Source organism: Desmodus rotundus, chromosome 3 (genome assembly GCF_022682495.2).
Source record: "Desmodus rotundus isolate HL8 chromosome 3, HLdesRot8A.1, whole genome shotgun sequence".
In the NCBI taxonomy this organism is placed as follows: Eukaryota; Metazoa; Chordata; class Mammalia; order Chiroptera; family Phyllostomidae; genus Desmodus; species Desmodus rotundus.
This window is the reverse complement of record NC_071389.1, coordinates 131,461,647-131,475,484: the sequence shown is the minus strand read 5'-3', so window position 1 is coordinate 131,475,484 and position 13,838 is coordinate 131,461,647. Positions and strand designations below refer to the sequence as shown.

The following is a 13,838-nucleotide window of genomic DNA, read 5'->3' as shown; positions in this document are numbered from 1 at the left end:
AAATTGCTTTTTACTTGTGCCAACAGAAGTTAAATAAAAACAGATCATTTCAGCGATGCCTCATCAACTTCTCATTCACATGACAGAACATCACTATTTCTTGCCATCCCTGTCCCTGCGGTTATCTCCTTCTTTCTTTCATCCTATTTTCTCCTACTGTTCCCCACTGGAGAACTCAAATTACCTCTTGAAAAAAAAAAAAAACTCTCCACCCTTTTGTTACTGTTATTTACCACATACATTTTGGCTTCTGTTTAAATACAATATCCCATTATGATTATTATACCAACTATATAAATTCAACAAAATATTTCATCGGTTTGGTCAGCTGCTTGTTTTTTATATCCCACACCTTTCCCCCACAGCTATTTTTCATGTTATAAAGGTCTTTGGACTTTAAGTTCTTTTGGCTTTGTTCATAAGAACATTTGTCTATTTTGTCCTGAGTCCTTAATAAAGAATTTTTTAGTTTGACAATTCTCTCTCAGTACTTTGAAGATCTTCACAATTGTCATCTGTAACCTATTGGCATTAGTTTGATTTTCCTATTTGGTGCTCTGTTGATCTTCTCTGGCAGTTTATAGATTTTATCATAGTCTCAACTTATATGCTACAATTTCCAAATGAAACATCCAATGAGAATTTACTTACATTTAACCTGCCTAGTACTTGCATGGCACTCCCATCTGTGATCTGCCTGACGACACCCAGCCTTACCACTTTGCAAATCTATTTTATCTGCAGTTCACATAATTTTTTTAGCTCATCTCTGATCCTCTGCTTTTTCTCTTTTGTATTAATTCTCATTGCTATGTAGTTGGAAAAGAAACGCAGCATCAAATATGAGGTACTATGCCAGAACTGAATATTTTCTAACTTGATTAAGATTGAACTAGGAAATCATGGGAAAATTAACTACTACGATGTGATGTAAAAGAACTGTGAATTAGAAAGTAAAGATAGTAATAATAGCTAAGCCTTAGTTTATGTTAAGGACTGTTTCAAGAGCTTGGCATGAATTAGGCACCTTTTATTTTCCTTATATTCTTACACAATTACTAGCTTTATAGCCCACAAAGTAGGAGAAGGAGGAACCCGGGGAGAAGGGGGAAGGAGGAGGGGAGGGCAAGGAGGAACGAAACAGAGAGGCTATGTAACCTTCCCAAGGTCTCACCCAGCTAGTCCAACTCGAGTCAGAATCTTAACTGCCGCCCTGTACTGCCCCCTGTTTCAGCTTTGGCCCAGAGTAGCTCTGCAATCAGGGGGTGCTATTTCATGTCTCCGTGACAAAGTTTTCTCAAATGTAGAATGAAATGATTTTATTGGATGACTTCTAATCTATTTTTCCAAACTCTGGTCCATGATAAAATGAATTTATAGTTCTGGTTAGTTCCTTATTTCAGAGTGCCCTATTAAATTTGTTTTGATTGCTGAAATTCTTAGAAAATCTCTAAATTCATTTTAAAACAATCTTTAATGAGATAGATAACACATTTAAAGAGTAAAGTTCATCATTTTAACTGTTTGTTCTATAAGAAAAGGAGAGACAAATAAATTCTCCAAATAAATCATGAATGTGTAATTATAATATCTAGTGAATGCCAATTCTGCATGTAAGTATGAAATGTCTTGAACATAAATATAATATAAAGGTATAATTGTATGAGAAGACTTGAGTTCTGGTCCTTATTCTGTCTCTGAACCGAATTTAACTTTTTTGGGCCTCAATTTCCTTGTTTTTAAAATAAGATGGTTGCATTTCTGAGCTCCTTTCTGTTTCTAACATTCTCTTAGTCCATCTGACTAAGTGAGAATCCATCAAAGTAGTTCAGTGAAGGTATCAATTGAGTAAAATAAAAATATGTGAAAAGTAAAAGCTGCTTTCGTCTTACAAATGACAAAAATCCCTGTGTTTTGTTAGTTTCCTAGTTTACCTCTCATAGAAAAATAATGTCTGAGGTATTTAGTTGAGAGTGTGGATCCTAGTCAAATTGCCTGAGTTAGTTTCTTCCTAAAGAGTTATTTAAACTCTCTGGGGCTGATGTTACTCTTTGTAAAATGATAACCAAAATTCCTACTTATCGTGATGACCGAGCAAGATAAACTGCTTATGCCTGGCACAGAGTAGATTTTCAGTAAGTGTAACAGTAATTTGAATAATTGAGGGTATTTGTAGAGTCCTCATTCCTAAACATCTATTAAAAACATTTGTACACCATCACAAATAATTAAGGTGCCTAAAGACAAAGAAGCGTGATCAGGGAGAATATACTGCAATTTCTTTTATGCTAAAATCTGACTCCATGTCTTTATGCATTCGTTTGAAAAGTGATGGTTCAAAAGCCACTTAGTATTGTTTGATGCTTTATACATTAGGCAAATTAGAAACATTTCCTGCCTTCACAGAAAAGATGGGAAGAAAAGACATGGGAAAAGAAGGTGATACAGCAAAATAAGCGACCTTAGCTTGCTGGTTACACAACTTCATGCCCTGCAACCCGAATGCATGTGTCAGAAGAGACGTACTGTGTAACGAACTACAACCACTGATTCCTCAAAGGAGCTGTAACTGTCTGCAGACAGGAAGACTATGCACACCCTCAAATGCATTTACCGAAATCGATGTCTCTATTCTTTTGACTAAAATGAGGGAAACAGTTGAAATGTTGTAAATGAAGGAACAAACAGAGGGTGAATAGAAATATATAATTCATTTTATGAATCCCTTTTATTTTAATAAGATAGTATTTTTTAGATTATAGGTAAATTTGCATGTAAATCCAGATCTCTTTTAAAAAAAAAAAAAAAGCAGAGGAAAAATAAACAAATAAAACCACTGACCCTGCCCAAATTGAAAGCTTCTCACTTACATCTGCAATTGGTGTGTGGTATTTTTTGAATTCCTTTGGGCCATAGCAACATAAAAGTCATAACATCTGGCTTTTAATTTAAAAAATTCAAGCCACCTTATTTCAATCACACTTTCTCACTTGAGAAAGCTATAAAAACTCTTCATTTAGTTTATGGTAACAGTGACTTATTTCAAAGAGGGTCAATGATAACTGATGCTGGAAACTGCCGTGAAGATACAAATTGCTACAGTTATCCTTGAATATACATATCATTACACTAGAATGATGTCTATAAGCCAGCACAAAATTATCTAAACTACTCAGAGCATATTATTATAAAACAAACAAAAAATAATTTCCTTTACTCTTTAAGCAATGGTAATTTGGACTTTAAAATTCATGTTTTAACTGTATATGTGAAATCAAATAATATTTTTCCTCTATTTAAACCGTTCATTTTGAAAAAACAGTTACATATGTATAAATATACAAAATGCACATATCTATGCATTTTAATTCATAGTTAGCATTTTAGTTTAAGAAAAATATAAGGAGGGTAGATTAAAAAAGAAATATTTGGGTGTATTTGAACTAAAACAAACATGATTCAGTATTGAAAAATATCTATGGTATCGTTAATATTCCAAGTATTTCAAAGATATATTTAGAACAATCATTCTTAATAACATTCCGAATCTCTTGGCTCTTTCCAGAAGAGATCTTGCAGTGCCAGAAAAAAATACAACATTCAGTTATTCACTCTGATTGCAGTTTTTAATGTGATTTGCCTTGTGCATCAGTTCACCTTGTCAGTGAGTACTGCTTCCCCAAGGCGGCCCCAGGGTCCTGCTGACGGATGGCTCTAATTGCAGTCGGGGCTGTAAACAAGGCAGCTACTCCGTGCTCCGCCAGCACACGGAAATAAGCACCAGCATCTGGTGTTCCCACGGGCTTCCCCTACAACGAGAATCATTTGAAGTGTCACGGCGTAAAATGGCTTATATTTCATCGACGGTTCAATACTTATACATTTAACACAGAAATGTTCATAAAGTGGGATCCTCAACAAATCTTAGTTTTAAAGTATTCCCTGTTCTATCATAAATAAAACAAACCAAACGCTCGGGCATCAGAGAGGCTCTTTGTCCCATCACAGCGTCCTAAAAGCTTTTCTCATTGCAATCTTTCCTTTCTCAAGTTTGGAAAGATAAAAACAGAAAATATGTATCTCATTCAAATTAATTGTATCCAACAATCTTCTACTATACAATAAATTAAATATTTGGTTTTGAATGGGGGGCTAAATGAAAATTACACTTGCAAACTAATTTCTGACTTTAATCTTTTTTTCACGATTACTATTACATGTGACAATAAAAGCTCTCAAAATATTTGAGAAGAGAGAAAACTCTGGAATCACAGCGATTTCTGAGCAGTGACTTTTTCAATTAAATGTCTCACTGCATGGAAAGCAACTTCCATGAATTAAAGGAAAAGAATCCAGTACGGTTTCCCAGGAAGCGCGTTTTCCGCAGCCTCGCAATGACATTACACGTGCCCATGGGGTACCCAAGCATAAACATCTAACAATGTGGAAAGACTATGCGATACAAAAGGACATTCTAATTGATGTTTCTGCACAGTGGAAAATGAACACGGCATTAAAATACATCAATAATTTTGCGAAATATTGAAGTGACCCACAAAAATCTGTCTTGGCTCAGCCATACACTCTCACTCTTCCATCCATTCTCATTGCTGCTACTTCTGCCTGTGTTTCTAAGGCACGTTGCCTGGAATGGTAATATGTTATATATGTACTATTTCCTAGATATCTCTGGCCACATCTGCCATCCGAGCTCCCATGGATCTTACATTGTGTAAAACCCACCTGGGAAACACTGAACTAAAGGAAGAAGAGGAAAGAATTTGCTAGCAGTAAACTTGGAGTTCTCCCCATAGAGAATAAAGGAGTGGATAATAACATGAGGCAGACCATAACTGTCCAAAAATTTATATTCATTATTCACTTCTAATTGGATTTTTGGTAGGGCATTATTTCAATTTTAATTTTATTTTTCACAGTTACTCTTAATATTCCTTAATGTAATTATATTCATAAAAATACAAAAAACCTTGTTAGGGCTTTATGTTCTATTACTTTCTCTCTTGCTCTTTTAATACCAAAAAAGTATCTGTTACAACTAGAATTTCATTTTTTATTATTCCAACTATTCCAAACACTTGATTATAATTTATTCATTACTGCCTCAGACAGATCAACACATTAACATAGTATACAATCTAGCAACTCATGTACATAATTTGACTAACAAATTTTGAAGCCTTAGAAATGACTGAGCAACTTTTTTCTCTCTAAGCAAGCAAGGTAAACATTTGACTTCTATTTCTTCGATCTGTTTTAGGCTCTGATCAGTCCCTTGCATACTAGATTGTGACTTTGGGAAATTTGATCTCAATCACATAAAAATGATTTGTGAACTGACCTTATGCAATTGACTTGCCATTTTCTTGCCTGCTAAATAAGAATGAATCACTTTTCCAATATTTCCTCAATAAGCTAAAAGCACTGAGATTACATTTTAAAGTAGTTTGACCTCCCATAAAGAAAGACACTTTACAGCCAATTGGAGTTGAATTCCAGTACAGTGCCAGCATCATGGAGCAAGGACAATACACTCACTGAGAGATAATATGAGCATCATAACGAAAATGCTATCCCATAACAATTACTACACAGTGGGCACAATTTGATGTATTTTACAGCATCTTTGATGAATGATGTCTGATGACAACAATAATGATAGTTTAAGTACTAGAAATATTAGTTAAAAATATCCCCATACTTTTTATAAATAATATAAAATTATAATCAGTGTTGTACTTCTAACACTGCACTAAATAAATTTTCATCAATATTATATTTATTGAGCATAAAATTCCAATAACCTACTATCACTACTAAGACACTGAAGGATGTGATACATAAAGGCTTACAACGTTCTTTGAAAGCTAGTTGATCTTGGGAGGACTCAGTTGTTTTGCATTTTATTGCCCATTCCACAGATGATCATTCAAGGGTAAGAGTATGATGTATCCCTATTGTAGAATTACTTTACCATTTATATTCTTAATCATTTTATTTTCTTAAGGACTTCTACTTCACCTCAAATCTGATGATATGTTAAAGAAATTATTGTTCCCCCAAACAGATGCTGATTAACACAAACATTAGGTTCTGAAGGATGTAAACACTTCAGGTAATACTATGTAGCGCAGAAAAAAATCTTTCATCAGAAACCATCATTCACATCAAAACATATCATAATAAATTAGGTGGTGCTAATATATTTATTCATTTAATAAATATTTATTGAGCATCTACTATGGGCTAGTGACACTGTTCTAAATTCTAGGAATGTTTCTGTGAACAAGCCAGGTAAGGTTCTGCTCTTATGAATCTTATATTCTAGTAATTATGGGTGTTTGTGTGATATAGTATTATTAAAGGTTACATAGAAGATGTTGCAAGCTATTGTGTCTAAACATAGGACCCATTATGTTTTTAACAACTGTCACCACAAGTAGCTTTAGCAAACTGAAGCAAAGCCTCTAAGCCTCTTTCATCGTGAACTCGAAATGAAAGTGCCTCGATGACTTACTGATTTTTTGAATATTCTTCTCTCCTGTCCTACTGCACAGGCACAGGATCCTGAACACGCACAGATGCACACGCACACACAGACAATACAACCCTTGCTGATGCCTTTTTTAAAGTACACAGTGGCACATAATTACTATGTTGAGCTGCCTGGAAAAAAAATGACACTAATTTCAGAACTTGCACACTCAGTGAGAAGCAGGAGCCCAAATTCTATTCTATTTTAACATGAGAAAATTCTAAGATTGTAGGAATTTTTAACAAACAACATGTACACCAAAAGCAGTAATGTACCTAAAAGGTAAAGATAATTTAAAAACTCTTCGAAACTCAGTTCATGTCCTTACTATTTGCTTTCATTTCCTTCCCCGAAACTAAAGTCTATCCTGGTGGCTGCTGCCCAGAAAATAAAGGCAGAAAGCAATCCCTACAATGGTGGAGTAGAGATTACAGGCTTTCAGCTATTATAAATCATGAATATTTAACATCAGAGATTTATGAAACCTCAATTGCCAATATTTGTGATATGGTTGGTGATGTTACAAACACAGAAAACAATACGGTTACCAAAAATCTTAAAATTAACATCCATTTATAATTTTCTACTACTTACAATTCAATGTGTTAATATTAAAGGACCACAGATGGTAAATCCTGAGTTAAAAAACCAGGCAATGTTTGACTTCTCACATAATTCCCAATGATGTTGTTTCCAACACAGGAAAGTAGCAGAATACAGTAACTCAGCAAAATGATCTAAAACACTAGAGCCAAACCTTTGAGAAAAAAAATCATTTGCCTTATTATTAAACGTGTGATTTCAGTTTACCTAAGGCTTGGAGTCAAAGCTACTTGTAGTCTCTCAAATTTTGACATAAAAACTTTTGAGTGAACTGCAGTTTTTGCCTCTTTTTGTGGCAGGATTAAAAATACACCTTGTTTTGCTGTTTGTTTTCTTGTGTTGTGTTTGGTTTTTTAGAATGCTTCTGAGAATGTTACCAAAGGCACGTTTCCACACAGTCGTCAGGTGAAGGCAGCAACATCCTTCACGGACTAGTCCTAAATTTCATCTCAGCAGACAGGTGCCGCAGGGCCAGCTTGTTTCTTCCGGAAGAGTGATGAAACTGACAAGGGCATTTGTTGAACTCCTACATGACTCACGCCTTTATCAATGGTTGGGCATACAACATCTAATCTTGAGGATATTTATTCAGTGAAAAAAAGAGAAATGCAAATAGTGTGCTTCACAGTTGTACACTGCCATTTGTATAAAAAAGGGGTAACGACCCTGCTCATACATGAGTTAACGATTGTACACATAAGACTGACTTCTCCCCAGTGAGCGAAATGGAACAGCTGGGAACAGGGGAGTGAGATTTGCATTGTTTACTTATTTGTGAGTTTTGGAATACGAACCAAGTATGTATATAACCTCTTTCAAAAATAGAATAGGGTTCTTCCTTGCTAAAGCTCCTCTCTCAATCCTTCACATTAACTTGTCCCAGTTTGAAAACATTACTGCTGGTGTAAAGCTAGAAGGGATAACGGCCCTGTGCCCTAGGACTCCCAGACCTGGACTTTGTGTTTCTGAAGCAGGCTCTCTTTTAAGGAGGAAATACTTATTTACAAATACAATGTGATGACTAAGAATTTCTATCAGACTGGCTTCATTGACTAGTTGCTAGACATTTCCCATCATTCCATTGGCCTCACCTGTGCAGATATGGTGCTTCTTCCCTTCCTTCATCTTATCCATGCCACCATCGAATCCAGTGATGGTCAACCCTGACTATACATTAGAACTTCTTAGGATGCTTTTGAAAGGTATCAATGCCTAATCCCCCCTCCCAGAGATTCTAATCTAATTAGCCTTGAGTGGAGGCTGGGCACTGTCATGGTTTATGTGTGCCCCAAATAACTCCAATCTGCAGCCAGGATCGAGGACCAATGTGACCTTAGACCACAGACACTACCTGATGTTACATTATTTTCCAGTACCTTCCTGACTGGTTGCCCTAGTGGATGAGCCTTGAATCTACTAGCCTTTACTGGTTTTCTCTATCTATTATAAATAAATGAACCAACCTAAGTATTAATAAAAATATACTGATAACTGCAATTTGATTATAGGGTGGGCATACACTGAGAAAATAATTTGGGAGCAGTACCTCATTGTTTCACATTCTTTATGCCTTGATTTATAAGCCAGACTCAAGACTGGACATACAATACACATCATGAACCATAGGATCTAGTGCCCTGAGTAAAAGTGCTGTTTGTACATCGTTGCCTGGTCCAGCAGCTCTTTCTGCGTTTCCCAGACACCTTTTAAAGCTATCATGCTCATTGGGGGGTCATCACTGCTCAAGAGGATTTTATCTTAATCTTTCAGATGAAAGATTCCTGACTGGAACTTCAGGGAAGTTCATGAATATTCTGAAAAATTTTTATATGAATACATATTCATTTTCTTAGTGAGAGAAGTCAATAGCTATTGTCAGATTTGGAAAGGATTCCATAACCTAAAATTTTCTAGGTATATGAGAGCCTACCCAAACACAGAAATCTCTTTCGTGTTTAGCTCTGAGAAACAGCTTGGATGATGCTAAAATGCAGACGGATAGGTAGACCATTATATCTGTTTGTTTTTTTTCTCTACAAGATGGATGACTCCTTAGTATGACCCTTCTAATCCACTTCCATCAAAGGGCTACCAATAGACTGGAAAACCAAAAACCCAGTGGTCAAGCTGAGGCCCCCAACTGGCCTGTCTTCTTCTCCCTCCTGCTAGTTGATTACATGAAATTGCCATTTTTGTAAATTAAAACCAGTCAAATATCAGTAATTTCACATGGTTTGAATTAATACTGTCTATAAGCTCTCTACATTGACAATCTCTTTTTACTGTCTCCTGTAGTAAATGCCAGAGTTTTAATACCCGATGCAAGAGTCCTTCCCTTTCTTCCATTAAGTACATGCTTTGGCTCCCTAACCTGATACGGTAAGACTTCTCCAAGGCTACAGCTCCAAGATCCTTTCACGGATATTTATATATTAAAGATGAGTTTATCTCTAACTCTAGATCTACCTCTTTTGTACAGACTTTCGGTGATAAGGTGAGTAAGGTCTGAGGATCTAATGTGTAACATGATGAAAATAGTTGATAACACTGTATTGTATAATTCAAACCTTCTCAGAGAGTAGAACTTAAATATTCTCACCAGAAGTAAATGATCAAATAAACAAATGGGATGACTGATGTTTTAATTAGATGGGAGGAATGCTGTCAAAATATATATGTGTATAAAATCATCACGGTGTACTCCTTAAATATCCTACAATTTTATTTGTAAATTATACCTCAATAAAGCTGAAAATATTTTAAGAAAAACAGATCTATCCCTTTCGATTTGGTCCTTTCCCTGCTGTGAGAGTTGATCATATTGGGCCTCGTAATGAGACCATTCCCAGTGAATAGGTCATTGCTTCCACCTAGGTCACAAGAGTCTACCTGCCCACTGAAAAGATGCTGAACTCTGAAGTATGGATGACAAGTAAATGAAGCAGAGCGCTGGAACTGGTAGTTCTGCAGACTGGGTACTGGGCTAATTAGGGGCTCTGATGTATTTACCAGTCTCAGAGGTCACAGAGAGCATTTATAATGAGAAGAGCGGGTAGCTCATGGCTTCTAGCTTTCATCTCTAAATTTCTCCATGTTGATGTACAATCGCTCTGCTACCCTGGACTAGAAGGACAAATTAAGGTTTTCTTTATTCATAATGAATAGTGAGACTTGGCTGTAAGCAGAGAAATTAAATGGCTTCTTGTTTTATTACAATTCCAGATTTCTGCACAGAAACTAACATGTGGCTATTCCATATGCATACTGCAATTCAACCCGAGGTTGTACAAAGCCTGGCTCCTCCATTCCACCGAATGCATCCTTTACATAAAACAGTTTTCAAACACGCCCATATTTTAAAAGACAAAGCAAATGCAATAAACCTTCCTATGAAATTGCTCCCATAAATGTAACTAATGACACCTAGTGTTCAAGCCTCTCTCCAGTTGTTGCTGGACCACTGGTCCTCTGGGACCTTGCTTTCCTGATTCTCCTACTGCCTCTCCAATGTCTCATTCCCAACTTATATAGTGCCCCTTTCTCAAACTCCACCTCTCTCAGTATCATCTCTGCAGTGGACTGAAATAATGAACTTTTACGTCTCTAATTCTGAAAGATTTTATGAGCTTCAAACCTGGTTGCTAGCATCATGCAAATGTCTGAGGATCACCTTTAAACTCAACATTACCAAAACCAAAGTACTATTTGCCCCACCACCATAATTTCTGCTCCACTGTAATATTTCAGCTGATAACTGCCATTATATCAGTTGTCCTAGCTGAAGGCATCACAGCTACGTTCAACTTCCTGTTTACCTTTATCTTACAATATCCACCCGAAACCCTAACATCCTGCCTTCCCCTTACTGTTCAGATCACTGGTTCTAACCATGTAATTTGTACGTAACAGCTCCCCAATTGTTTACTCCTAAAGTATAGCAAGAGAGCATGAACTTTGGAGCCAGAAAACCTTGTTTCAAATCCCAGCTCCATCACTCTCGTGCCACTGGTAAAGTTATTTACTGTCTCTGATCATCAGTTTCCGCAGTTGTAAGTAGGGACTCAAAATGCTGACCCTATGGCTTTGTGGTGAAAATTAAGACCTTGTGTATAAGTGCTTAGAAGAGTTCCTGCTGCCGAACATTCAATCAGTAGTAGATGTTTTCATGACTTGTACTGTCTTATCCACAAAGTACCCTCTGCCTACTATAGTCCAAATCTTCCCTTACAGAACTAGCGGACATAATTTTGACCAGGGTGGCAACCCAACTTTGCCATTTACAAGGGGTATGATCTTAAGCAATGTACTTAATTTCCTTGATCCTCGTTTAGTTTCATCATCAAAAATTTGCATCCAAGGAGGTACAAAAATTAAATCTACAGTATTTATCACAGGCCATAGCTCACTGTAATTTCTGAATTTTTTTTATATCTTCTATACAGACTAAAAAAATTTCTTGGTCTTGATTTGTTTGCTTTCTATCCTGTACATTGATCTTAATTATTAGATATATTGTCTGCATTTTCAGTGCAAGGAGTGCATCTGATAACTATTCTGTCTCCCTATCAGCCCCTAGGAAGATGTTGAGCTACAATAGGCATCAATAAATATTATTGATGGAGCTGTGACAATAGCTGAACTTGCTTGCTCCAATATAAATCACAGACACACATAGATTAAAATAAACTAAAAAGTAGATATCTTTGAACAACTGGTCGTGCAAAAGAGAAATCTCAAAAATGCTGGTATCAGCTTTACAAACGTTCCCAATTGAGAAGATCACATTATATAGCCTAAATAAGAGGAAAAACTGAGTCATCATTTTTTTCATTTTATACATACAGAAAAGGACATTGCTGATATACTAGATTAAAAAAATCATTTTCCATTGCACAAAGGGGAAAACAAAGGACTATCATATGTGCCCACTGAGTTTGCTGGTTAGAAACACTGTGGCTACTATTCTTAAAATGGTACCTCTGCTTGAAAGAAGCAAACCTCTGTCCTTGAAAAAGGGATATCAAATTAAACAAAACATGTTACCATAACTGATACTGCAAAATAACTACAATACAGAGAGATAAAGTTATGCTGTTAAAACGAAGCCTGGGAGCAGCAAAGAATTCAGAGGGCCGTGTGTGGAAACTACACTGTAGGATAACTTCGTGGGGGTAACAGGTCCCGTGCAGCACCCACAGAAGTGGATGACATATGCATTAAACATCCATCGGGGATAATTTAATGAGAGTGTTCGATACAAAAACAATGTGGAAGTAGTCTTTATCCTCAGTATTCTGAAACATGAGATTTTCATACTTAGGAATAATTTAAAGTAATGTCTGTGAACATAAAATGATATTAATTACTCACATCCTGCAAATGTGTGGAAAATATGTGAGTATAAATAATGCTGTCATATTTTTATATATATACACATACATATTTCTTTGAAGAGTTCAAACTAATGTCACATACATTATCTTATTTGACTCCTATATAATAAAGGAGAGTAGAGCTAATTTTTACACTAATTATTTATAAGGAGAGAAAAGACAGGGTTATAGTTGTCTTTCTCTGGTTGGCTTACTTCACTTAGCACAATGTTCTCCAGGCCCATCCATACTGTCACAAAGGTAAAGTTTTCTTCTTTGTTACAGCCGAGTAGTCTTCCACTGTGTAAATGTCCCATAGGTGTCTCATCCGCTCATCTATGGGTCAACATTCGGGCTGCATCTATGTCTTGGCCCAATGAACAGAGGGGTGTTTATGTTCTATGGAATTAGTGCTTTGGGTTTCTCTGGATATATTCTTAGAAGTGGGAATGCTGGACCAAAATATATGTGTGTGTATACATATACAGTATAAAAACTCTAAATGATAGAGCCAATCAAAAAATGAAATTGAGCCCTGGCTGGGAGGCTCAGATGGTTGGAGCACCACACACACACTAAAAGGTTGAGGGCTCCATCCCAGGTCGGGGCACACATGGGAGGTGACCGATCAATCCTTTCTCTCTCTCTCTCTCTCTCTCTCTCAATCTCTCCTAAATTAATAAAACACATCCTCCTTGGATGAGGCAATAAATAAATAAATAAATAAATAAGTTATAAATGTTTGGATAACGGTCAACCATGGAATATATTGTGTTACATAAGGCCACTCTTACTTCATTCACAAGTTCTGCTGTAAAGGAACAGATTCTTGAGGGAAGAGACCACCAAGTTATTTTCCACATTTGCTGCTCCAAATTGTTCAAAGTCGGTAGTAGCAGGATCAACACATCCCTGTGTGCTGATTCCTTTGCCTGGTGCTTAACAAAGAATTAATGGGCTCCAAAGGGAGCCTCTCTAGTGTTGTGACGGCTGCTTCTGAGTTGTGAGGACAAACAGACTTTGAAAGAGGAAATGTCAAGTATCTGAAAATTCAAACTTTGCAGTGACTGGATCACATGGGAACAAATGGTTGGCGTTTACATTGTAGAATTTTATTTTTTAAAAAATAAATACATACTTTTAAATAACAGTGTATAATAGTATTTATTGCATTATTATATGCTTGCAACTATTCTAAGGGATTTCATGGATTAACCAATTTAATGCCACATAAGAAAAGTACAATTAATACTGATATTTATAAATGAGAAAACTGAGCCTGAGAGCAATTAAGTAACTTATCTGAGGCC

General features: G+C 36.2%; 1 protein-coding gene across 3 annotated transcripts in view; it reads right to left on the bottom strand.

Moving 5' to 3' along the window:
* ACSS3 (acyl-CoA synthetase short chain family member 3) overlaps nucleotides 1–13,838 on the bottom strand; it is a 159,918-nt gene that overhangs the window by 63,045 nt on the left and 83,035 nt on the right. For all 3 annotated transcript variants that reach the window (XM_045187309.3, XM_045187310.3, XM_024579713.4), the window contains one exon: nucleotides 3,658–3,809. In XM_045187309.3, coding sequence (XP_045043244.2) covers nucleotides 3,658–3,809 — 152 coding nt within the window. The remainder of the gene's footprint in view (nucleotides 1–3,657; nucleotides 3,810–13,838) is intronic.